Source organism: Limanda limanda, chromosome 4, assembly GCF_963576545.1.
Source record: "Limanda limanda chromosome 4, fLimLim1.1, whole genome shotgun sequence".
Lineage (NCBI taxonomy): Eukaryota > Metazoa > Chordata > Actinopteri > Pleuronectiformes > Pleuronectidae > Limanda > Limanda limanda.
In genome coordinates this window covers 22,975,136-23,001,014 of record NC_083639.1, presented here as the reverse complement: position 1 = coordinate 23,001,014, position 25,879 = coordinate 22,975,136, and the positions used below count along the sequence as shown (strand labels likewise).

The 25,879-nt window shown below is 42.9% G+C and overlaps 1 protein-coding gene across 2 annotated transcripts; it reads left to right on the top strand.

Annotated features, from left to right (window-relative positions):
• The first annotated feature begins 9,409 nt into the window (after positions 1–9,409).
• Positions 9,410–25,309, top strand: setd5 (SET domain containing 5). Of its 2 annotated transcripts, none has more exons than XM_061069293.1 (23): positions 9,410–9,531; positions 11,309–11,411; positions 11,818–12,080; positions 12,312–12,370; positions 12,469–12,656; positions 12,811–12,849; positions 13,354–13,650; positions 13,847–13,995; positions 14,156–14,273; positions 14,393–14,502; positions 14,683–14,932; positions 15,068–15,151; positions 15,307–15,468; positions 15,563–15,940; positions 16,031–16,291; positions 16,855–16,972; positions 17,792–18,021; positions 18,178–18,234; positions 18,369–18,854; positions 21,842–22,125; positions 22,256–22,377; positions 22,476–22,564; positions 22,829–25,309. In XM_061069293.1, exons 1-23 carry the CDS (start codon positions 9,461–9,463, stop codon positions 23,396–23,398), a joined length of 4,488 nt encoding a protein of 1,495 aa, XP_060925276.1. In that variant the 5' UTR covers positions 9,410–9,460; the 3' UTR covers positions 23,399–25,309. The 2 variants fall into 2 exon arrangements, with proteins under 2 accessions (XP_060925276.1, XP_060925274.1); XM_061069291.1 differs by having other exon boundaries at positions 9,426–9,531; positions 12,469–12,650.
• The last annotated feature ends 570 nt before the right edge of the window (positions 25,310–25,879 follow it).

Sequence of the window (25,879 nt, the reverse complement as noted above, 5' to 3'; positions counted from 1 at the left end):
TCGATAATACTGTCAGCTAAAAGAGGAAATTGAAATATCATGTAAATGTGTTTGTCATGCAGCAACATCACGTGCTGAGTGACAGAGGGTGTTTCTGGTTTATGTTATGCCAGAGACTGAGCTTATCTAACAACAAGATCCTTCTTTTGGGACTCAAGCCGCTGCTAGACTTCTATTTGGAAAACATCCCTCCCCACATTTGGTAACAGACATGCCTCACTGGGAATTCTGCCAGTGTGAGGACAAAGTGTTCTCCTCTCTAAAGCTCTTTAATTGTAACATGTTAATCAGACTCATGTGTACAGCAGTGGAGATTTGAAGTTGGCTTTTGACTCCAGTTCCTCTGATTTAGAATTTTCCTTTTAACATTGCACCAGTCTTGGTTGGGTTTTCAAAATGTGTCCATTGAAGAAGCTTGGTGTCAGGTTGACTATGGGTAAAACGGGAACTGGACCAGGTCAGAAAGAGGAAGTCAAGCCCAAACAGACACCTGTATTTTGCTTAGACCTTTCTTTTCTTCCTCCTAGGTTACGGAGTCTCAAACAGACAGTAGCAGGCTTGTTTGCCCTAAAACAGATGATTGATTTTGTGTCATGCTGGCCCTGCTGTCAACTGCTCTGCCTCTCTCCCCCACTCCTCTTATAGCACTCACTTGGCCTTTGTTCTCCATTGTGCGTCTCTCATCCCCGGTCTGGTCCGGGTCCATTCAGGCAGCTGGACATTGTTGTGTTAATGGTGGGCCATGCCGCGCTCCCACAACGCTCAACCCCTCAGCACGACTACAGCCGCAGAACTGTTGGGATTCAGACTTTACCCAGAAACGATATAACTCTGCCGCAGGCTCTTTGAAATATAGTTTACATTTATAACTGCCAAACCAAATGTTTGCATCATTGCCTCACGTCATTTGTTTAGCCCCTCGTCTCCAGCCTGTTTAGGCTAAGCTTTGTTGTTTATATTTGTGTGCAGTTGGCCGATGTCTCAGTCTGGCCACATCTTGCTCCGGGAGTTTTTTCAACTGGGTGAACAGCAGTCATATCTTATGGTTCTATATTTTTTAAGTGTCGTTAAGCGGCTGAATGTTGCATCATGTGTGGCTTTTATTTAGTCTGGCCCAGAGAGTTTAAGGAAGACACGACCGTTATTTGGATAAGATAGTGATGGATGCAATGTCGTAACAGCACAGTGTTTTCTGTGTGTGGTGCTTTCTCTTAGCTACTCAGTTATTTTTACCCTTATTCTTTTCCTCACCTTTTATTATGGTCAGCTTCCCTTGTCACCATGGGGATCATATTATGAAGTGTATCAACTAAATGTAGATATTCAAACACATGCCCTTTTTGATAAATATATTATCACACTGCAGTCTTGTTCCAGTCATATTTTTTCCATTTGTGACATTAAATAATATATTAGTAAGATATATTTAATAAAAAAGTCTGTTTGTTATCCTTGTGATATTGTAAATGTGTTTGGGTGAGTGTGAAATAAGATCTACAATGAGCTCTGCTTTCTCCCTGGCCGCATACCCCATTCGTCTTAAAGCCAGACCCTATTGATTCTCTGATACCTCATCTTCAGTATCCTTCCGTTGTAGCTCAGAGAGCAGCTCGAACCTGCACAGCGGTGGGGAACAGCAGATATATTCATATCCTGCCTTGTACAGCAAGCATGTGTGCGGGGGCAGACTGAGGGGGCTGGCGTAATCTCACAGGACTGGATGTGTTGTGGAGGTTTGGCGAAGCACAGGTGGACACTGTGAATGTGGACATGCTGATCAAACCGAAATTGTGTATTAATGTTCATGTCATGTGTTCTTGCAGCCCCCTTGAAGCTTTATGAAGAGAACATGACTAATTTGCCAGTTACTTGCTCAATTATTGTTATATTAAAGAGTTTGAAATGTATTTTGTTACTCACAGTGGAAACAATTTAGTTATGAGTTCATACTCTAAGCACAAGACAGATGCTTATTTGTTACAGCAGTGTTTCTTTTGGTTGATAAGAGCTGGTTATATGCTCTGTTGTTCAAGGCTACATCTCAAATGACCGATATCAAGTGAGTTCAGTTTATTGTAGCAGGTAATCCCTGATATATTTGTGCTGTCACCTAACCCAAAGCAGTCTTTACTATTTAAGTATAATGTGTTTAAGATGGTTCCGCTCCCATATTGAAACTGTGCATGTATTCATTGTTCCCTTGGAATCTTATTCTTCTCACGATGGAATCACATCTGAAACAGTATTTAACCATGCAACACTAAGGCTAGCCCTTAACTGTAAATGGAATGGTCTGTTGACAGAGGTTAGGAAGCTGCAGTGGGAAAGGGAATGCACTCAAAATTGTATCACTTTGTGCCTTATCAACCATTTGCTCCATCCATTCATTAATTACATTACATTCCTTGCTGTTAACTGCACTTTTGTACACATTTGACATAAAATATGGTCAGCTCTTTAACTGAATCACAATCCAGTTTATAATAAATACAATCTTTTAAACTAATAACCCCTCATTGTAAAGTTATTTTTCATAACATTCTCATGTAGGATGTAAAAGGTATGTGAAACTGTTGGCTAAAAATGTCAACAAAAGCTAACTGGTCAGTAATATATCAAAACTGGAAGCCAGTCAGTGATACTAGACTTGAGGTGAGTTGGAGAGACTTAAACACACGCACAAAAAAAGAGCTAGCAGAGGACTTGGGCTCAAGAACTGCTGATTTGCTTGAAACCTAAAAGGTTAACATAGACGGCTTTCACAATAATAGGTTTTTATTTTTAAACAATCTTGAACTTAAAGGGATAGTTCAACAAAAAATGAAAATTCCCTATCTACTCACTACTATGCAGATGGAGGGCTGTGTGAAGGGGTAAACAGTGATTCAGTCAAGGCGGCCTCTTCTTCGTCTGAAGAAGAACTGGAAAAAAAACACAACATGCCTCCATACTGCTCATGTGGTGTCATCCAAGTGTCCTCAAGCCCCCCCATTCATATTTTACTTGAAACAAGGTAATTTACACCCATTTTGAACCTTAAAGACTACATACGAAAGTAGCGAAGCTTGCGGACGTAGCCACACAAACACTCACCCCACGCGTGTGGTGTTCCATGTGCCAGAGTGAACATGAATGCAGATCTGAGGAGGCTATCAGAGGACATTTAGGCTAAAAAACATTCAATGACTTTGTTTTGAGTTGAATATGAATGTCTGGGCTTGTGGACACTGAGATGACACCACAGGAGCATTATGGAGGCATGTTATTTTTTTTTCTGTTTATATTACATCTGAAGCAGGGGTCCGTTTTACTCCCATTCTATTGGATTAGGCTACAACGCTGGGGGAGTCTGAGATTCTAGAAAGGTTTTGTGGACTCAGACGCTTCATCCACCCCTCCATCGGCCAAGTTGAGAGTAGAAAATGAGTGAATAAAACATTTTCTGTGAACTATCCCTTTAAACATCCATACAAGTGTTTCAGAAATAATGTCTCTGCATACTAACAGGTCCTAAAACACGTTACATGACCATTCATATTCACTGTGGTATGTGGCATGTTTGCTTTTTTCTGGGAAAGGGTCGCATGATAGCAGTTTGACAAATCAGGGCAGGATACATTGTGACTTATATGACCAATCAGGAAGTGAACGTACAAGACTTAGTCACCTTTTCAAAATGTCTCAGTTTCTACCACCAGAGACACCAGAGATTTTGATCTGAACTGGTACATGCAGTGTTTCCAAAAGTCTTTGTTCTAAGGGCTTGAAGACTCAACTAATAGAGCTAAATATTTACAATTCCACAGACAGTGAAATTGACTATAAATGGACACAAATTGACTTGTGTAAGTATATTCCTTCAAGTTGACGTCCAGCTGTTTTGACTACAACAGAATTACCAGTGCGGTAACAATGAAGCCCTAGAGTAAATGGCTAATGGCTTGAAGAAGTTATTGGACGTGTTCAACATCTCTGTTCAAGGTAATATGATGGCGGTGGTAGGAGACCACTGAGGAAGCTGCTGCTTTCCAAATCTGGAAAATATGATGTAAACAGGGAGCTGCATAACAACATGAAAATGTCATCCCAAAGGGGAAGTAGGGTGATAAAGAATGTCTGTAACTCAAATTTGACACGGTCGGTCCCTGTGAGTTACTAGACTCCCCTAGATGGATGGTCAATTGTAAAAAGTATGACTGCTGAACATGCTTGCTTTAACCAGTGATGGTGGCGGTATTTATAAGCTGTATTTATATATGAGTAATTGAGCTTTAAACACGTATTTAATGGCCCTGCTATCAGTTTAACCCACCTTTGTATGCTAAACTAGGCTGCCATAGCTGCCATAGATGTTTTTCGTGTACTCATTTCTTTACTTTGATGTTTTCCTCTGGTACATAACTTCTCTTAGAGCCTTAAGAGAATGGGATTTAGTTAAGCCAAGTTCACACTACATGACTTTCAGCTGATTTATCTGGCTGTGTTTCTCTCTTGATATCTCCATCCATACCACCACAATTGTCTGTTCATCACAGAGAAGCTTTTTAAGCAACGACCAAGACTTTCATTCTGTCCAACTCATACCAGCCATAATTAGCCAACGCTAAATTAGCAGCTCACCGGCTTCACTTCAGCCAGAAACGCTTGCCTCTTAAATCTTAGACTACAAGCTGTGGCTAATTACAATTTCAGCTCCTACAGTTTGAAAATTGAACAAATAATTTGTTTGTTTGCTGAGCATTGCTCCACATGGTACACTGAAGACCTTCTAACATGGTAAATGTGCTTTCATTAATTATTGTCATTACTAATTAACATTTTGCTGGAGTTTGTTTTCACATCTGTCATCTCAGGAGCAAAACTAAAAGATAGTTTTGTGGCATTTACTAAAAAAAAGTGAACATTATATGGACAATGACTGCACACATTGTTCTATGGTTGGAAGTTTTTGCGTATATTGGATAACATGTATGTATTTAATAGTTTCATGTCTGAGTGCAGCTATTATTGAAGGGGTTGGTCCTGACATGTCTCAGATGGTGTTCACTTTTAAGCAACATATTTCTCTGTGCCGCTTTGCTGCAATAGAAAAAGAACCTGGCATTAGATCTGTGTTTTTTTTTGTTGTAAATTCACATCGTTGTGTAGTTTTCATGTTGCCCTTATAACATCCACTATGAATCAGTGTTGGAAATATAATGTAATATTGAGTTCATGGGGCTGGCTACACTGTCTATAGGCCCTATAGCTACATGTGCATGACGTGTCTATTTTTGTTCCCTACAAAACCTTGCTGTGCTGGGCTCTGTTCAGATGAGGTGTGGCTTTTTGAGTGTTCATGCCTTCGAACTGCTGAGCATATGCTCCCATGGTTGGATTTGTTTCGTCCTCCTCACTGTGAAATATGATTACTATATTACCTCAGGGACATATGAAGATATTGAACGAGAATCAAGTAGCTTATTTTAGGATGGCACAATACACATCTACTTGTGATTTAAAATCTTCAGAACACATTTAAAAATAAATGTAGAAGGGAGAGTGGAGTAATGCGAGAGATGAAAAGAGATGAAAAGAGAGAGGGGTCTTTCTTGCTGTTCATTTTGTCTGCATGTCCCTCCCCCTTTGGCCTTGTCCCCAAAATGGCCTCTGTTCTAGTGGAAGTGAAAAGACTTTGTTGAGCCTGCTGGTAATTTGAGTCGGTATTCATGGCCAGAGGAACGAACAAGGAAGGGCGGGAGGTGGTGGGGGAGGAGGAGGTAAAGAAAGGCTTTCCTTCTTTGTATGGAATTTACCTCCCTAGTTCACCGTCTGGCTCTTTTGGAAGAGGCCCAAATAGTGACTCGCTTTGTGTGTTAGGTAGGAGCGAGGTGGCTATTTTTGTGAGGCAGCTATCGTCTGCAGGGAAAATAAACAGTTAGTGGTTTTTTAAAAAGCACCACGAGATCCACTCCATGTCATCATGTCTAAATATGTTACAAGCCTATGTTAACCTTAAGACTTCTACCATTTTACCCCTCACTCTGTTTGACCCCATCTGTGTGTTTCTGTTCTTGTTGAGGCCATTTGAGTTGTAGCAGAATGTTCTGCTCTTATAACCAAAAGCTAAGTGACATTTCTGGTTGCTACCTCTCTGTGTGTATCCAGCTGGATGGCGCTGACATTCTCAGTTTGACAGTGAGCACGGTTGAACTGACCTTGACATTATTGGAAGTCCCCTGCCTGGCTGTGGTTGCCTTGGTGCTGCAGAGTGAGGGCAGCAGTTGCTGTAAATAGGGGACCTCTACAGAAATGGCATGCGTCCTGTTGCTGTCAATTTTGATTGCTTTCTATTTGTAAAGTAGCCAGTTTAGGCTAAACTGTTTGAATATTAGTATTCAGATTTTATTGTACAAGTGAGGCTTAGCTTTTATGGACTTGTACTAAGGTGTATCTGATCAGATGGGTTTTGTGAAGTAGGATATTTGCATGTGTTTGGCCGGGGGATGACCTTGCTGTAAACCAATTCCTCTCCTAAGTGTGTGAATGGAGTACAGGAGGGCCTGTTCCTCTTTCTGCAGCCTTGTGGCTGCTGCTTCTCTCTGTGTCTGCCAGGGTGGCTGAGTGAACGCAGAGCAGTGTGGGTCAGTATTCCAGCATTGGGGGGGTCACATGACAAGAGGGCTGGGCCTCATGTTGGATGACTCACCTCTCCTGGCGTCTGGGAGGAAGGCGTCTCCTGCTGGTTGTATTTGATAGTGCATCCTAATGGGAGTGTTAGCAGAGCCGTAAAGCCCCTGGTTGTTTTTCCTCTTTTTGAATAGCCTCCCCTCCCCTCCATTCTGGAAGCCTCTATGTGGATGGGAGACAGGCCCATCGTTCAGTCTCTATATTGAGTTATCACTTTCGATGCATCAAAGCTCTGCTGCTTCCCACATTGTCAACATGAGTCAGCACATTTGCTCCCTCCTTTGGTGTGTGAGGGTAGTTTCCCTGTAGTGTCGGGGTAATGTAGTCTTGACAACCATTTGTTCAGTGTCAATGACCTTTGCTAAAGAAACCCTGTTAATATGTGCTTCCATTGCATTCCAGTTCTATTCCAACATACTCTCCTTTTCTATTTTAGTAGAGAACTCAGAGTCAGTTACCAGTAAGTAACTGCATTGTTTCCTCACTGATGACTGTCTGATGAGTGGTTTTGTTTTAAAATTATGAGGTTTGTGGACCAGGTTAAATATTTGCTTGGTGATGGCGTTGCTAGTCAATGATTTGCAACAGTTGTTTTAATGGCAACACTGTGCTGCATTCATCGTCATAAAGAAACAGGGTTAGACTGGGTTACCAGTGGAACAGCCAGACCTTCAACTCTGTGCCAACAAAAGAGGATAGTGAGTAGTTTTGTAATCATGGCAGACATTTTGCTGTGTCATCATCACATTAAAAAAACGTGTATAAAAGCATTTCTATTAACTGCACTCAATGCACCGTTCCTTACTGGTCCGTGTTAACGTACATGCTAGCAATTTTTTGCGCATGTAATCTGCTGCGCTCTTCCTACAATCACTAGTAAAATGTTTTGCCAAGTGGCAGATATGCAGCAGTTTCTTAAACTGTGGTTGACCCATCACACTATTTTGTGATGCTTCAGCTGCATTGATTGCATGCTGGAAATAGGGCTGGTACTAACTGCTATTTTTCTATCGATTAATCCATAGACTATACGACCAATTAGTCGATAAATCTAAACGATTAATTTCCCTCTAAAAAAATCTAATTGACCATTTCATTTCCAAAGTGCCGCGCCAAGGAAAGCCAGTGAGACAGACTGTACTAATGTTGACATCTTTATTTGGGTCCTCACTTCTGTGTCTGACCCCGCCCCCACATTCATTGCCTCATCCTATTGGTTCACAACATACCAACATAGGGGCTTCCTATTAGCTAAACCTACATGCCAATCAACTGTTGTGAATGACATTGGTCAATACCACAGTCAATTTTTTCCACTCGCCACGAGCGTATCGCGGCAGGAACACACTGACATTTTTTTAAACGACATTAATGAAAAATGTTATATGATATTGCAGAGGCGGTGGACTAGTGGCAGAAACTTGGACTATGGGCAGAAAAAGTCTCTGGTTCTTCTCTGGTTCGACTCCACGGAGAAACAACAAAAAAAAAGACGAACCAGGATTGATCTGTCCAAAAATCCAAGAGGATTCTCCCTACCCTGTCTAGTGCCCCTGAGCAAGGCACCTTACTCCCCCAACATCTGCTCCACGGGCGCCGTACATGGCTGCTCACTGCTCTGTGTGTCCTGCACCAGATGGGTTAAAAGCAGAGGTTAAATTTCCCTTCTTGCATGAGCGTGCATGTGTTTGGGACAAATAAATAAATGTATCTTAATCTTAATCAAATATTCATCCAATTCTTTGGATTCCCCTTCTTTTGTCCTGGAGTTCCCACTCACATAATGAAATGTCCCCCTTTGCCCATCCACTACAAGCACACAAGCATATGACAGAGAGAAAATAGACCATCATCATTTACCCCCAAACCAGTACATTGAACGGGTTACATACAACAAGCGGAGAAAGCAGAATCGCGGGCTGAGAAATGCGCATCCCGTGTGAACAGCCGGGCGCCTGCGCACTTGAGAATGGCGCTTCGGCGTCCAGTTGAAACCATGCGCTACGTAGTGATATGAAGAAGAACGTTTGTTATAATTAATTGAAATGAAACGTTTTAGAAATCAGGTAAATTCATAAAATTTTAAAAAAGATGCGTCCGTTTAAAATATATTGATGTTGACGCATTTTCAGAGTCGATGTCATCGATGACGTCGCCTAATGGCGGCAGCCCTAGTTGGAAATGTCACAGCTCTTTCCCAGAGGCTTCATTATCACCTGTAAACATTAGCAGCGGTAACAATATCATAAATTCTGCCCTAAGCAGTGGTCAGGCAGGTTATATGTACATTTTATGTAAATGCTTTAAAAAACCAGGACTCTCTCGGAAAACTATGGCCTTTGTAACTTAGCAGAGCTTTTTCACGTTAAAGAATAAATAAAACTTTGATCCTCAAAAGGAAAAAGAACAAACCCCAGAAGCATAATATGGGCACCTTAAGGCACCATACATATACCTCATTTATTCCAAAGTTTCCCCTCTGTGAAATACTGGTAGGAGAGGTCAAGCAGCATTCCATCAAGTGGTTTGTCTGTGTCCACGCTGTGTATGTGTGTAGAACTCATGGTCTCTCCGTCTGTCCCCCTCTCTCTCCAGGTCCCCCATGACCGTGAGCCGTGGGCTGCGGCTCAGTGGCACCCCACCTCTGGAGTGGTCTGCTGCTATAGCTGGGACCCTGTGATTCCTCACCCCACCTCTCCATCTCCCCCCGTCCCATCCTGTCCCTCCCCTCCCCCTCCCCCCTCCCTTCCCCTGTCTTCCCCCCCTCCCACGCGCCGCTGTGCTGGACGTCATGAGCATAGTAATTGCGCTGGGAGTCACCACACCTGAAACGTCTTACTCAGATATGGCTGCTGGATCCGAGTAAGTACCCATGTTACCTGCAGGTGGGACTCTAGACTTGAAGAAAGATTCAGTTTATTTACAACACAAGTCTTTTTGTTGCCTTTGCCCAGTTCTACCATGTTGATGGAGGGGTTGTTACAGCCAAATCCAATACAATTTCAATAACAGGTGACGATTGGTGACAGGTGGCCTAAATGTTTTCTTATATTCTCTTGGATCTGGAGCCGCATTCATGTTTGCACGCACACAAGCTCTGACCCGATAGCACGGGATGCATTTGAACATTTACATATGATCTAAAGATTTTCCTTTTTCATAATAATCACCTACAGTGTTACAGCAGTTGAGTTGTAACAGTTTCAGTAATTGCTGAAACAATGGAAGTAAATTCTGAACATTTTCCTTTCCTGTGTAATTACAGGTTTGAATTCAGTTACCTGAAAGTCAGACAGATACACAAAGTTTAAGTATTCATTCCCTGTAGAAAATGTATGAGAGTTATTGTTGTAATAATTAGTTTCATCCTATCGTTATACTGTTAATCCAGTAGAACAACTCTTTTGTCCAGTGTTTATGCCACATAGCTGACCTCTGCCCTTGGCTCCCATTTATCTACAACTGCAAGTTGTTTTTTGATAAATATGCTTTCTTACTTTCAATATCCCGTCAGCAGCTTTCTGTGCTGTCTATGCAGTCTGCTTGAGAAATCTGAAGAGGTTAGTTCACCAAAACTAAACTTTATCAGACCAAAATACAGTTTGTGATGCTTCAGTCTGGCGACTCAAATCATTTCAAAAGAACTGGAAGTGAAGCCATAACCTGACCCCTGTGTAGGGATGCACACCCCAACAAAAATGTTTTTGTAAAATAAAAAATTCTGGATTGTGAAAGTGGCCTGCTGTTGTCCTCAAAATTACCAGCTAGTTTGCAAAGGCTGTTGTTACTTCATTTGAAATGATCATTATCTGTTTGAATAATCTCACTGGGTAAAGTATTTCAGTACTTTTTTTTGCCAAACAGAATGAAACAGCAATTTCTGTTTTATAATACCAGTGAAGGTTTCAGTTATCCTGTAATAATTTGCACATTTTGTCCAGAGGGACAGGCCACCCTCAGCCTAGTTATCATTCCAGTTATGTTTTTGTTGTATCATCCTGACCCCGGCTCTGTCAGAGAGGTAGACTGGTATCATACCTCGACATCAGGCCCAGGCTGTTTGGAGTAGTGTCAGAGGGAATGTCCACAGTCTGACTCAATAAGAACACACTTGCCACCTCTCTGAAGGTTACCCTGCTTATAAGGCTCAAGTAATGTGCAATCCAGTTGGCCTCTCTCTATCTACCCTTGATCATGGCCCCAGTTTCCTCTGCACCTCAGCCAACGAGACTGATTCTAACACAGGGGGAAAAACACAGTCTCTGCTGAGATAAAAAAAATCCTGTGTAGAAAATCTCACATTTTTCAGTTTGATTTCTCTGACATTTGAGTCTGCGCCAGCTTAGGAGGACCAGAGGGAAAAGGCAAGCTTACTCTGTGTCTGGCCAGACCTCAGCTAAAGGGCTAAAGGAGTTGCATAATGTAATAGCGGCCCACATTGCATTTCCTCAATTGCGGCATTCCCAGGCCAGAGAGAAACTTCAGCATCTTGGTGCCATCTAGTGTCTGATTGAAACATTTATTAAAAGCGTGGATAATTTAAAAGCTGTGGAAAATATCAGTTTTTTGTTTGTTTTTTATACAAAAAAGCTCTTCATTTATCTTTATACCTAAAAGAAATCTTTTTCAAATTTTCCAGCCCTGAGTCAGTTGAAGCAAGTCCTGCCGTGAATGAGAAAAACTACAACAACCACAGCTGTGGGAGCGCACAGAGTCATGGGTATCGGGGACTACCATATGCTGTGAGTTAATACCGGTCTTTTCTAATCACCAAATCTAACAATAACATGTCTTATTGAACAAAATAAGTATTGAGTATCAATAAGTATCTCTATTAATCAATGATAAGTTTGCTACAGCTATGAACATGTTGAAAGCTAAAATAATAACGCCTAATCTATCCAATCATTTATTCTTTCTAATCTTTTCAACTTCCTGGTTCTAAAAATAGAACAATAAGAGTAAAAGTAAGGATTGGTTCTAGTTTGATTGAATCCAAGAATGTCTGTCCTGCTGTTAGTCTTCTGTAACCTCAGACTGCTTCTGTTATTAACAGCTGTACTGTTTCACATACCTGTTTTTTGCCCCCATTTTCATTCGTCTCCATTTTCCGTTTCCCTTTTTTGCCTGAACACCCGTTGTTTGAAGATGCAACAGTCTTCCGTTGTGTGTTGTCAGGATCACAACTATGGCGCACCCCCACCCCCCACCCCACCCGCCTCCCCGCTTTCCCAAACCATCATCCCCCGCATGGATCTCAACGGCGTCGTCCTCGGCTCCCGCTATCATGAAACTACAGAGGACAACTCCGCGGACAGCGACAGCTCCTCAGAGGAGGAAGGGGCCGTGGCCGGCTGGTGTCACTGCAGCCTGACGCCGGATGGCCTGCTCATCAAGTGTGACAACTGCAGGTAAGAAGGGAAAACTCTAAGATCAATCGATCTGTAGTTCAACATTGATATCCTTTATTAAATATGTGATACTACTCTGCAATACATTTATACCTCAAACAGAGCAAAACCATTTGGAAGCTCATAAATAATTGAGGTGAAACTGTGGGAAATGCTGTTTCCTTCTAACTGTAAACACTGAGTGTAAATGATTTCAGTTCTTTAAGTGCATGTTTGTCAATGTTGTTGCAGAGGACTTGACAGGAGGAAAGAAGCAGAGGGCCAACACAGAAAGACTGAAAATATCTCGGGTATTTGTCTCATATTTTTCGTTCATCCATGCCTAACAATTTGTAACTGGGATCACTGATTGATGTTCTTGCCCTACATACTTTTGTTTTCTTTGTAGCTGGAGAAAGTAGTGCCACAGAGAGTGGTGATGAAGAGGTGTCGCCGTCCACCGTCTCCTACACCGCCACCCAGCACACACCCACCAGCATCAAACTCATTGTCAACCGGGTCAAAAGGAGCAAGTCCAAAAAGAGGAAGAAGAGCACAGAAAAGGCTCGTGGGACACCAAAAGGCAAAAAGGTCAAGGTATGAAGACTTATAAATCCATTAAAGTCAAATCCATTTGATTGAGACCCAGTGTATTTATAGGCTCCTCACATCGAGAAAGCCTCAGTTTAGTTTTTTACTGAGAAATATTAACGGCTCAATGTACTGATTTGGGTTATTTACCTTCTTTCAGGCTTTTAGAGAGGGTTCCCGGAAGTCCATGAGGATGAAGGTAAGATTAGAGTTAACCACTTATGTTCATGTATGTTTAGACTACAGGGTTAAGCAGGTGTCATAATTAAATTGTTTTGCTGCATCGCAACAGCATGGCAAGCATAAGAAATGTCTGTGACTGATCAATAAATATAGTGAAAATCCCAGCACAGCTTTTTCTTCTGCTTGATTACAAAATCAGGATTTCAGGAGGGACTGCTGGGTAACAGAGGTTGTGATTTAGTTACTATTTCATACTTGTTCCAACAACCTGAACATTTACGAAATACAAATGTGGACATGGGAAGATTTATTGGGAATTTGACTCTTGTGAAATACTTTGTATTTGAACACAGAGATTAAAAGAGAAACCGATAGATTAATGGCAGAGTTTAGCGACTTTCAGTGGAAAGTAGTTGTAGAACGTATTCTACTCAATTTCATATTGACCCTAGACGGTCTGAACATCTACTATACTTTAACCTTGTCTCATCCTCTAAAGAAGGTTTCTTCTTCTGTTCAGAACTCTACAACAGAGGCCAGCGTACTGGATGAGAACACAGCAGAGGGCTGGGAGAGCAGGATCCGCCAGTGGACAGACCAATATGAGGAGGCTCTGGCAAACCAGTACAGCGCTGATGTCCAGGAACTGATGCAGCTTCATCTCTCTGCCAGCACCCCCACCCCAAAAGAGGGGGGTGAGAGTGGTACCACAACGCCTTCCTCCACCACACAGATCCACACCTCTGTTGATGCCATGGACACCATCAACCACACTGAGCTGGCCTGTAACAACACAGTGCTGGGCTCACAGATGCAGGTTAGCCCCATTCCTTAAAATGATATTGATTGACTTTATTTTGTCACAGTGCATGCATGTAAAACAGCAGCATTGGAAAATGTGCAATGTGTTGAGCAAAATTAAGCCTATAATAACACCCTAATAACTATTCTGTAATAATCTCATGATGCCTTTAATATTATGCAAATAATGACTTGTGATTGGTGTTTTGTAGCTCCAGTTAGGGCGGGTAACAAGGGTGCAGAAACACAGGAAGATCCTCCGAGCAGCCAAGAACCTGGAACCAGACACACTCATAATTGAATATCGGGGAAAGGTTATGCTCAAACAACAGTTTGAGGTCAACGGGCACTTCTTTAAAAAGTAAGACATCACAGTATATGAGTAATGGGCTATAGTGAGTGTAGTATTTGTGTCCAACAACAGCTGCATACTTCCTCAAAGTCCATTGTTTTCTCAAATGTATTTTTAGAATAATAAAACAGTTCCAGTTTTTGACAACATTGTCTTCATGTTTTTCCAGACCCTACCCCTTTGTGCTGTTTTACTCCAAATTTAACGATGTCGAGATGTGCGTAGATGCACGGACCTTTGGAAATGACGCCCGCTTCATCAGAAGGTCCTGTACCCCCAACGCTGAGGTCAGTCTTTTAGTTTTTCTTATAATAATATATGTGTCAGTTATGGAGAAACTATTTTTTCCAAGTGTGAAAATCACGGTGCTCTCTTTTCTAAAATTTCCATCTGTTGCCTTCCACAGGTCCGACATATGATTGCTGAGGGTATATGCCATCTCTGCATCCATTCTGTCAGTCACATCACAAAGGACACTGAGGTCACCATTGGATTTGACTATGAGTTCAATAGCTGGTCAGTACTGATCTCCTATCACAAGTAGTCCAATTCCAGAGACATAAAGTAGATAATATGAATACAAAACATGTTGGTGTCAGTAGAAAGCTTTTATTTGACTTGAAAACTGTCTGGTTACTGTTCCACCTCTGGCATTGTTTATTGTCTAATTATCTTATCTTTGTCACAAACCACCAGTAATTACAAAGTGGATTGTGCCTGCCATAAGGGTAACCAGAATTGCCCGGTGCAGAAGCACAACCTTAGCCCCAAGGAGAACTTTCTGAGTCCCCCTTCTCTGCTGCCTCCCTCTCCTCTGATTGGTGCCGAGACCCGTCGAAGAAAAGCTCGCAGGAGGGAAATCGAGGGCTGTTTGACCAGCGATAGCAACCAGACCCTAGATGAGCACCAGGAGGCCAAAGAGCAGCCGGGGACAAGTGATGCAGAGGTGTGTGTGTGTAGCTTCAGCTTAAGACAAATGGATGGTAAAACTGGCCCTTAAGTTTTTAAAGGTACCCATAGTATACCTAGTGTACTTAACCTCTGTTTTTTTCTCTATGTGCTGCCTCTGTATGTGCATTAGGAGAGTCTAATGGATGAGATGAAAGTGGATGACGGAGAGGATGGAGAGGTAGATGAAAATGGGCTCCCCATCTCCAGTAAAAAAGTACGGCATTTTTAGTACTTTCCTGAATATCTTTGTCTAGTGTGACAGGTGGAACCAGTTCCAATAAGTCATAAATCAGTCATTCACAAGACCACATTTTAGGGCAATTATCTGCCTTTGTCACTCATCTCTTGTGTCCCTATTTGTTCATATAGACATTAAACAGTCTGGTGAGTAGGAGGAGGAGAGTGGGAGGAACAGAGATAAAGGAGGAGGGTGTAGAAACTGAGGACGGGGTAGGAAACCCCACAGGGAACACCCCAATACCTCACAGCACTGGAGTAGGCGTCAGCACGCGACGTACCACCTATGTGATGGTCAGTGAGGGAATACAAGTAGTTACTCATATCTGTTAATATTCCATTAATGTTACTTATTTTTTTGCTCTAATCATGCCCTATTCTGTTACAGGAAGCTCCATCTATTGAAGAGAAGACCTCATTACCCTATCCCACTACCCCAGTTGCCCCTCCTAAACCTGCTCGACCTACAAAGCCTCGGTCCAAGAGTCGGATCTCTCGCTATCGGTCCAGCTCATCACAGCGGGCCCGGCGGCAGCGTCAAGCTCTCGCCCAGCAGGCAGCGGCAGCTGCCGCAGCTGCAGCGTTAGCGGCCATGCCGTCATCAGCTGAGCAAGGGGCTGCTCTGGATGAGGAGGGATCTCAGGGTCCATATGGTGGCGAACATAGCCACGGAGAGAGCGGTCTAGGGGGTCATCTACTTGATGGAGACAGTCAGGGTCTAAACTGCATAAATAGAGGAAACTTGCGCGACCCTAAAACCAAGAAGGTCAGTTAACATACAATAATTAGAAGGATTTTGGCTAATCTGTGGTCAAGTCAATCATTTCTAATCATCTTTGTGATTTTGAATTTTCAGTACCTTGTGACAGAGTGGCTGAATGACAAGATACCTGGAGGGGAGAAGGTCCAGCAAGAGGTGCTTCTTGAGCGCCCCCTGCGGATAACCACTGACCCCACGGTGCTGGCCACCACCCTCAATATGCTGCCAGGTCTCTCCCACTCATCGCTCATTTGCACCGCACCCAGACACTACGTCCGCTTCGGCTCCCCCTTTAACCCGGAGAGACGCAGGCCCCGCCCACTCCAAATGGATGGCACTTATGGCTGCTACAAAAAGGTAAGTGATGCAGCCAGGCATCATATTCTGTTCTTTTGCCCTTAAATTGATCATGGAGTTAATCAAAACTTTCCATAAAGTCACAAACTATAATGTTTATGTGTAAATTGCTTGTTTGCTGTGGGACGTGTTTTAATTTTTTATTTGTAATTTTGTAAGATATCCCCCTTACTATGCCAGGTGCTTTGAGATAATGTATGTTATGTTAAATAGTTGGCGTTATACAAATACATTTTTTTATTGAATGAGACTTTTAGGCAAACACTATTATGAAATATGTTGAATTCTGTCACCCAGACTTTTTAAAACTCAAGGTATTTTATCAAGTTAAATTGGTTGGTTTTGGTTTTGTATTTATATAGCCCTTTTCTAGTCTTGATGACCACTCAAAGCGCTTTACAGTACAGCTTTTACATTCACCCATTCACACACACACATTCATACAGTCAATCTATTCACAGCAGTTTGTTATTCTATGGGTTAAATTGGTATTTTTTTATATGAACCTTTGTCCATGTATCAGTTTTTATTTTTAACGAGACATTACTCTTGTTTTGACACAGAGATGGATAAAGCAGGTGGAGGATGAAAGCTGTTCAGCCAGTATAGAAGATGGCACAGAGTCCACCTCCTCTCAGCAAAGTACCAGTAGCAGATCCACCCCCAACCCCCTGTCCACTGGTACGTACATACCCAATCAAGGTGATTAATTTACTGCTGCATCCACAAATAGTGGAAAAAAGAGATTTAGATCTTATTCAGTGAAAAGGAAATTAACGTTAACAATTACAACATTCACAGCGCCGGCTGAATAAGTAAGTGAACAACCTGCGCTGGGGAGAATGGAGAGAGTTCTTAATACTGAGATGATTCAGCTCAGATGTGCTCTCAGATTTCTGCTGTGAATGTTTCTATTGAGCTCATTCCAAGGCTTCTGTGTTGAGTTAATGTCTGAGCTCTGAATGGGTCACTGCGGCACACTGATTTTCCTAGTTTGAGGTCATTCTGTAGTAGAATTAATGTACTTCAATCATTCTCAAACTTTCAATTGCAACTTTTTGGCATGTTCCACTTCAAAAGTTCACACATTCCAAACCACTCTTTTTAATCAGCCATTAACAATGACAGAGGAAGCAACTAAAAAATAAATATCCAAGTGCAGTGAAGAAAAGGGCCGTGTTGTTTTGCTGCTCCCTGTTTACAAGTCTTTTAGCGATTACTTTGTAACTTTGTCCAGCTTCATGCAACTTTTATAATACAGTTTATAATCTCAGAGTCTTTTGAAATCTTTGTTTCACATCAGCAGGTGTTTCTTGTAAATATCTAACCTAAAATATAGGAATGTTTTTAAAACTGAATGTTACTGACAAGTCCAGTCTGTTTGTTCATTATTGTAGGTTGGTGAAGATCTGACTATATTTAAACATGCAGGTCCACTTACTTTTCCTTGCCACTGTAGGTCAGCACTAATCAACTGTCTTTATGTCTTTAAAATCTCAGAACTCAATCCCCCAATTAAGAAGCGTCTCTCCAAGTTTACGACAGAGACGACACCAGCACCCTCAGACAACCTGCTTCGCCCACTATCACCCATCACGCCGCCACTCCCAGAGGACTCCCTCCACCCGCTGCTCCACACCCCCTGTGGCTCCCTGCTGCCCAATGGCCTGATCTATTCACCCATGCCCTCGCTACCCGCAAGCCGCTGCAACACACCACTGCAATTTGAAGTAAGTGCACATCAACATGCATCTACTACCACTAATATCTATCCAACAGAAGTACAGTTGATGTACCTGGATTTATTTTCCAATTTAATGAATATTTTCTGACACACCATGTGTTTGACACTGTGAAGTTTTCTAACAACCTTTGCTTCTCTCCAGAACATATCGTCCCCTGAGGCGTCTCCTGTTCACCGGCCAGAGTCCATCTCACCGGAGGTACGTTCCCAGCTCTATGCCACTAACTCCTAACTTGGGTTATATACCGTTACATGCTGCGTACTGCTGACTGGTTACTCCAATTGGTCTGATTAGTTTTGTCTTTCCATTCTTTTGTCCCTTTCTACCTTTAGCCGTGTCTTCAGACAGACTTTGAAGTCCCTCGGCCTCAGTTCCCGGACCTGTCCCTACCCTCCAGTTTGGAGAGCCCTGTGGCTATGACCTCAGATGACCTTTCTCTTCCTGGATGCGCCTCAGGCCAAGATTCCCAGGGTCCATCATGTGTTGGGACCAGCTCCCTTAACCCAGTGTCCTGTGCTCCCTCAGACCTAAACCCCCAAAACAGGGAGCAGGCTTTCAGGACAGAGTTCAACCTCATATACACCTGCTCGCCCCTCAACGCAAACCTGGGAAACCCCGTGGCCCCCGATTGCCGCCAGTCCCTGTCCGAGGGAGGCTTTTCCCCTGCTGAGTCCTTCCACAGTTCTATAAGTGGCCAGGGGCTGATGGGAGATATGGGCCCCGGCTCTATGTCACCCTACGGTGAGCCTCATTATGGAGGAGGCTACCCAGAAAGTGGCACACCTCCTCATACCAGCAACCCACCACAAAAGAGGAAGGCAAGTTCTCCGACTTTTAAATCTGATTGTGAACTGTTTTTTTTCCGGTTGCTTTTGGGTAAATCTTGAGGAGTTTAATATTTTCTTCTCAAGTTGGAATGATTTTGAGTGTGATATGTGCAAACTGACAAGCCGAACGTCATGATGTGCTTCTCCCCTTGCTCTATGTCTGCCCATTGACTTTGTCTTAAATATATAAATTGGTCCTTTGTGTCAGGCAGACACATCCACAAGCATTAGACATTTAAATGACATATTTAAGCATTTCCTGTGTATATCTGAAATGATGTCCACTCTGTAGCTTTGACCCTCCCCCTCCCTCTCCCTCAGTCCCTTCCTCCCCCTCGCTGTTAGTTGACACTTTCTGCCAAGTTTCTCTTCCACTTTTCTTCCAAGGCAGAGGGCCAACCAGCATACCATTAGTCTGCTGACAGGGAAGCCAGATTACCAGGCTATAGCTGTAAGAAGTGAATACAAGCCAGTACAAAATATGGTGAATATTCTCCCTACAACTACATCTTTAGAAGTGTGCATGTAAATATTGTTTCTTTGCATCTGCATACAACAACCCACCCCACCCTCTCCTCCTCAAAACCTACATTGAACTCTGACTCTATAGTTTTGAGCAGGAGTTTTTTTTTCTTTTTTCTGCCATTTCAGTCAAACTCATTGAAGTGAGTACGAGGTTCATCCATCACCTTCAACACAAGATGCTGATGGTTCATGACAAGATGAAGCTCATGCGTATTTCCTCCATCTCACCCATGGCTCTTTCCAAACTGATCATCCAGTTCTACCGTGGTACCGTGGGAAAGTCCCATGTCTTTTACTGGCAGTTCTAACACTTAAGGTCTCGCTGGGATCAAGATTTTTACTTTAATGTCATTAAAATGAAGATAAGGATATCTGTAAAGATTCTCAGGCTGGATCCACATTACTATGTTTTCATTTTAAAAGCATCAACTCTGCTAAGGATGCTCCTCGCGTCCACACTATTTCACAGTTTAAGAGCCACTATAACCGTTTGGTAAGTTTGGAAACGCTATTGGCCCCATTTTAGTTTGAAATCTTTTAGGCTTTGTCTCAGTCTGAATGAGCAGAAAGTAAGGTGTTTGGAAACGGTGACAGACACTCCCAACCGCTTGCTGATTGAGTATTTTCGGTCAGGATGAAGCCTTCACTAATTGGTCTGCCTTCTATCAGATGAACCCCTTCCGGGAAGTAAATGTAATTGATTCTCCATGTTGCTACATCCATGTACATCCATTTACATGGATAATCAATTACAAGCGTTTGTGACCCTGTTGTCTTTGCTAACAGCTGTTGTACAGTTAATTTCTGTATTAGACAATGATATAACGGCTTACATGTGTAGGAGACAAGCTAATTATTCCAGTAATCTGCAACAATTCTGCAATTAACAACCAAATGCTTCCTGTGTACACCAGCATGCGTATGCCGAGTGTACGTGAGTGGTCATGTGATATGTTTTTTCAGGCATGTCATTACAGACAGGGATTTAAACTGATTGGGAGCTTGTGAAGCCCTTTTGAAATGAAAACGTAGGAGTATGGATACAGCCTCAGTCAACCAGGTTGCCTAAACACACAAATATACATAGGAAACTGGACTGACGAAGCCTCTTGGAAGAGTGGAAATGATGGAGGAGGGTGTTATTAAGACTAGTTTGTTAAATAGTTTGACCATTTATCTTAGTTTTCTTTTTCAAAATAACACAAATATAAATCTATAAAAACAGTTACATAGAACAGTTAATAGATAAATAAAAACATTCTTATAAGGTTTAATAACAACTAAATACATGAGAGGCATGTAAGAGTTACCTAAAACACAGCTGAATCTGTAGCCCTGTCTTCAGGGGCTGTATCCTTCGAAGGCTTCAATTGATGATCGATTGCATCACAGCGGTGCAACTCGGCTATCCCGTTTTGAATGCTCCCTGAAACGTGGTCCACAAATGCGTCCTTCAATCCCTGAGAAGCAAAGGCTCCGTTGGGCGGATCTGTCCCGACCCAACCTATTCCAGGATTCATTTAGCTTTTTTCCCAAGAGGTAATGGCATTTGCAAGAAATAAGACGTCCGTTGCTTTAGTGTCCTGCTTCAAAAAGCCCAGGGCCATTAAAAACCTTCTCTGCGTTTCCAACTTCAGCTCTGCTACTGAAAATAAGGTCAGGACGAGCTGGTGACGCAGATCACAGACTCTGTAGGCCAGCCTGTCAATGTGACCACTGACACTTGGAGTTTGTGGTAATTTACCTGCTGTACTACGATCTGCTGTCTCCTCTGCAACCTATCTTTGTAAACTTACACAATTAAAAGGATTCAGACAAGAGCCATCCATGTCGGGGACGTTATCATCATCCCGCCCCCTCCTTCCTTCATGTACACACCCTCTCCTCCCACAAGCCTCTCCTGTGTCATGACAACATTAAGCTGGGACGAGTGCTCTCATTCTCATTGTTGAGGAGTTTGTGTTTAAATGTTGTGCGTGTGCCCGAACTTTGTGTGGACGTTGACATGAGTGTTTGTATTGTTGTTTCAGCGTGGTTGCATCATGGCGTGGTGCATTCAAAGTTGCCTGCTTTCTTGTCAAAGCTTCGGATGCTGTATGTTACTAATTCAGAACGCATAACGTGATAGACACTGAGTCTTTCTCATGGCTACAAGTCTGTTCATGTAATGGAACCGAATGCATACAGTATCATTTTCATGTCAGAGATGGTTTCCATGGTAATAAAGGTGTTTTTCTTTTTGTTGAATCAAATAGTGTGAAATACTTTTTCCAGGTGAGTGCTCTCTGGTGTGGTGCATGCGGTCTGCCCATCACTCAGTTTAGTTTTTGTGAATGATGTGATTCAGTCAGCGGCCCAACATCTGTATGAATGACATGAAGTCATATCAGAGTGTGTGTCCGTCCATCATCGGCAACTGTTTAATATCACTTCTCCTCCCTCTGCTGCCTCAGGTGTCTTTGCTGGAGTACCGCAAGAGGAAGCAGAGCAGCGGCCGAGACCCAGAGCCCTTTGGCAGCAGCTCCTCCCTGGGTGGCACCCCCACCCGGCCTGGCTCCCACTACAGCCAAGATTCCCATCATGCCCATTCCCATCAGCAGATGCAGCCTCCAGCCTCCCCACACAGCTCCTTCTCTTCCTCAACACTCATGAACCCTATCCCACAGATAGAGGAGGTCAGTCCTCCAGACCACCAGGGCCCGTCTGCGGAGCCCAGGCGCCAGGACAACAACCAGTGGTGAGGGGCCTGAGAGTGACGGCTCACTAAGTTTAAGATGTTCACCTGTCAAGCTGTCTGACATTGTTCCTGATTAGTTTGCGATCAGAGCTGAGCGGCAGATAACATTTGGATTTGTATCTTATCCAAGGATGGTTCCCACTACTGTTGAACGTCTAAGGGAAGGCCAGGGCGCACTCGAGCGTGTGCTTAGAAGCATCAAAATGGAACGGATCTACAAGAGGAGTGACGGATCGACAGAGAAGGAGTTTGGTATGACGATTGCAAATCTAAAGGTCAAACTATAGATTTAACTGTATAATTGTATCTTGGCTAGCGCTGGAGTTGATCCACCTTTTCTGTGATTTCAGATGGGGATCGATATGAGATGCAGGCAGCGTCCATGGCTTCTCCCATGAAGAGTCCCCACAGATACAGTCCCTCCGTGTACTCGCACCAGGTAGACACACTGTATGCAGTGATCAATTTCCTCAATCAGTGTTTGGGTATTTGCTATATTTGGATATTTGTGTTCAAGACTTGATTCAACATTGTAATTAAAGGCAGGTGTATTTTGATCATGCCTTGAGTGCAGTTTGGCAGGATTGATAGCTTAAACATTTGTCTTTCGTTCACAATTACCTTCTTCTCTCTATGACATGAAATCTACCTTCAACCCGTGTCATTACCACAAATTAGTGAGTGTGTGTCTCTTTGTGTTTAGTCATCAGAAAGCCACCGGCAGACTGACAGCCCGTCACTCCGCCAGCAGACCTCCACCTCTCCATTCCCGGGATCCTTCAGTCCCTCATCAGGCCAGAGCTTCTACGCACGCCATCCCTCCCACCCTGGACTTTCCCAGGACCACCCTCCATCAACCTACCCCAGTCACTCCCCCACCGCCACCTCATCCTCAGACTCGCGGCCGCCCACAGGGTCTCTACACCAGCAGAGTAGCAGCAGTAACGCGGACAGAGCCCATGGCTACGGCAGCAGCCACTTAAAAGCAAGTCTTTTGAACAACAGTGGGCTTGCAGGGGCCCCCGCCCCGGGACCCAGGGCCCATGGGCAGACTAAAATAGACTTGGGCACCCTGGCCTCCAGAGGGAGTCAGCAGCAGGCGTCTCGCAGCCTGAAATCGGGCAGCCCGAGCCAGGCAACGCTGCAGGCCAGCTCAAGGCTGCTGTCGGCCTCTGGATCGACACACTACCCACAGAGAGGGACGAGCCTCAGCCAGTTCCAGCACTCCCCCCTCCAGGGACCCGGAGTAAGGACACAGTCAGGAAGCTTTTAGGACCTTGTTCAAGTGTGTTTGTGTGTGTGAGCGCGTGAGTGTGTATGAAGCTGTGTACCCCCTCAGCCCCTGAAGCTGTGGTGAAATGGGGCTCAGGGAGTGTGAGGAGGGTAAATGTACAGACCTAAGAGGAGCAAGGACTTCTTTAAGGATTTCTCCTTTTCTTTTTTCTGTCTTTTCTTTCTTTATTTTCAGAAAAAAACAAATGACCACATTCTGCACAAAGCTAATCATTGACTTTGGACATCATTATGGAATCAGTGGAAAGAGCAATTTAGATAGAACACACAGAAAAAACAACAAGAAATCACATGTAACTTGAAATTGTCCCTAGTGTTCGCTGATGTGCCGGACTGTGCAAACAGGCTCTCTAATGTCAAAAGCCAAAACATCCTCACAAATGTCTGTACAAAGTTATAAAAAGTGTACCTGTTGTCATGGCACCGAGGTTGGATAAATGCCGAGATGCATATAAATGAGTCTGTGCTGCGGTAAAAGTGATTGATTAGGAAAAGGGGGAAATATTACAAGCAGAGGCAAATTGTTAATCATCCGTTCTCGAGATATATTCGAGGCATGGGGAGGAGGAGGAGGGGCGTTTCCTTTAATAGGGTCATTCCATATGATTACCAGCTTCCATGTTCTCTCACTAAACATGACGCAGCTCTTTTTTCCTCACGGTTCTGTCCGTTCCACTCTTCTGTTGTTGTTTTTTTGTTATCTTCTGTTCTCTCACCCCCACTGGACTGTTTTGATTTCATTTTAGGACGACTCCACTGTAGACTTCTGATATTGTACTTGAGACATACAGGTCTTACGATTCATGGTGCTGCATTGTTTTTTTTTGTTTTTTTTCAATAAATTTGAAATCCAGTTATGTTCCCGACATTTGGCTGCATTCATCTTGTCATATCAGTTAGGATCCGTTCAATTTTTCTCCTAATTCATACTGATCATATGTTGTAGTGATGGAATGCAGGAACAAAATAAGGGGTAGATAATCCAACTTTATTTCTCTGTTAAAATGTTAGTTTTTTATCCTACAGGAGTTTTCAAAAATAAATATATATATATGTATTTTTTTTCTGACCAATCCATTGCATTCCGTGTGACACAGGGAAACTGGGCAAAGGAATATTTGAGGGAGTGTTTGGATTGTTTATAAAACCTAGGTTTGAAAAAAAGCTGCTGTGTTCTCCCGTGAGAGCTGCTTCCCTTTCCACAGAATGCTGTATTTTTATTTCTCACAGACTGACTTTAATTAAAGCGATGGTACTCCTGGTCACTGCAGGGGAACCTCAGAGCGACGGCAGGCTGACAGCAGGAGTCGCTCTTTCCTCCCAGACTTTGTTTTTTGGTGCAGATGTGGAAAACTGCTGCGTTTGTGTGGAAGACTACAAAGGACCGAGGGTCCAGTCATGTGACTGGACCCCACCTGCCCAACAGCAGCCCCCTCCACCATCACACAGAAGGGTACTCGTGTTACATGAATGTTTGACAGATTAAAAAAAAGTTGTGACCCAAAATTAACCAGCACCTTAAAATGAAAGCGATCCACCCTAAGACAAAATAGGACAATATGTATGATTGTGTTTACTTGTATAGAAAGAAATGTGATATAGACTTGTCTGGAGAAAATGTAGTACACTGAATTTATCGCATGATATTTGTTTTTAGGGTCCGAGTGACCAACTTTTGTCAGATGATTGGAAGCTAATCATTGGGTCTTCTCCTGGGTTCCTCCAAAAACCAGACACTGCATACTCTTTGTTTTTTGTAATGGTCATTCTGTTGGTTTTGTTTTATTTTTTTCACAGATCATAGTAACTATTTCATTGTCCCCTCCAAAAGATTTAAAAAGCAAGCGATGTAATGCCTTTTTGATAATAAAATAATCATGATGGTAATGTATTTTGAAAACTACCATTGTGATTTGTCTTTTGAGGCCGTTGCTTGCATGTATTTGCACAAGTTGCTTCAGATCATGTGGTATGATGATAGTATGTCATTCATGTTTTCCTTTGTTTCAGGAAAACGCTGCAGTGTGACTTCAGTGTTATTGTAGATCCAGTTATGTATTTATTATACAATGATGGCAAACACCAGATGAAGATACATGAATCCCCCCTGATGTTGTATGACCTGGCTCACTCAGTTCCTCCTTTCTTCGTCATTACATGATGGCATTTCATTGGACTTTGGTGCAAAGTAAAATTTGTGTTGCAGGCCAACGATTCAGAAAACCAACAACATGTAAAATGACTGGCTGCAGCAGAACAACAGGGCAATGTTGTTGTGGATCCTCATCCAGTATCAACAAATTGAAGTTTTTTTTCCCCTTATTCATTGATGAAAATGGACAAAATGCGTGAGATTACAGTCACGGTCTCAAATATGCAGGAAGATTATTAATATGCTGTCAATCAGCAATAAAGACAGTTTTTATTTTAACTAATGCTGTACAGGATCATTCCTAGCTGC

What these genes read in the sequence shown, in the direction of transcription:
- setd5 (XM_061069293.1), top strand. Translation starts at nt 9,461, where the DNA reads ATGAGCATAGTAATTGCGCTGGGAGTCACCACACCTGAAACGTCTTAC. An exon ending in GATATGGCTGCTGGATCCGA is followed by an intron (nt 9,532 to 11,308) that starts GTAAGTACCCAT and finishes CAAATTTTCCAG; the next exon opens with CCCTGAGTCAGTTGAAGCAA. An exon ending in ACCCACCACAAAAGAGGAAG is followed by an intron (nt 18,855 to 21,841) that starts GCAAGTTCTCCG and finishes CTGCTGCCTCAG; the next exon opens with GTGTCTTTGCTGGAGTACCG.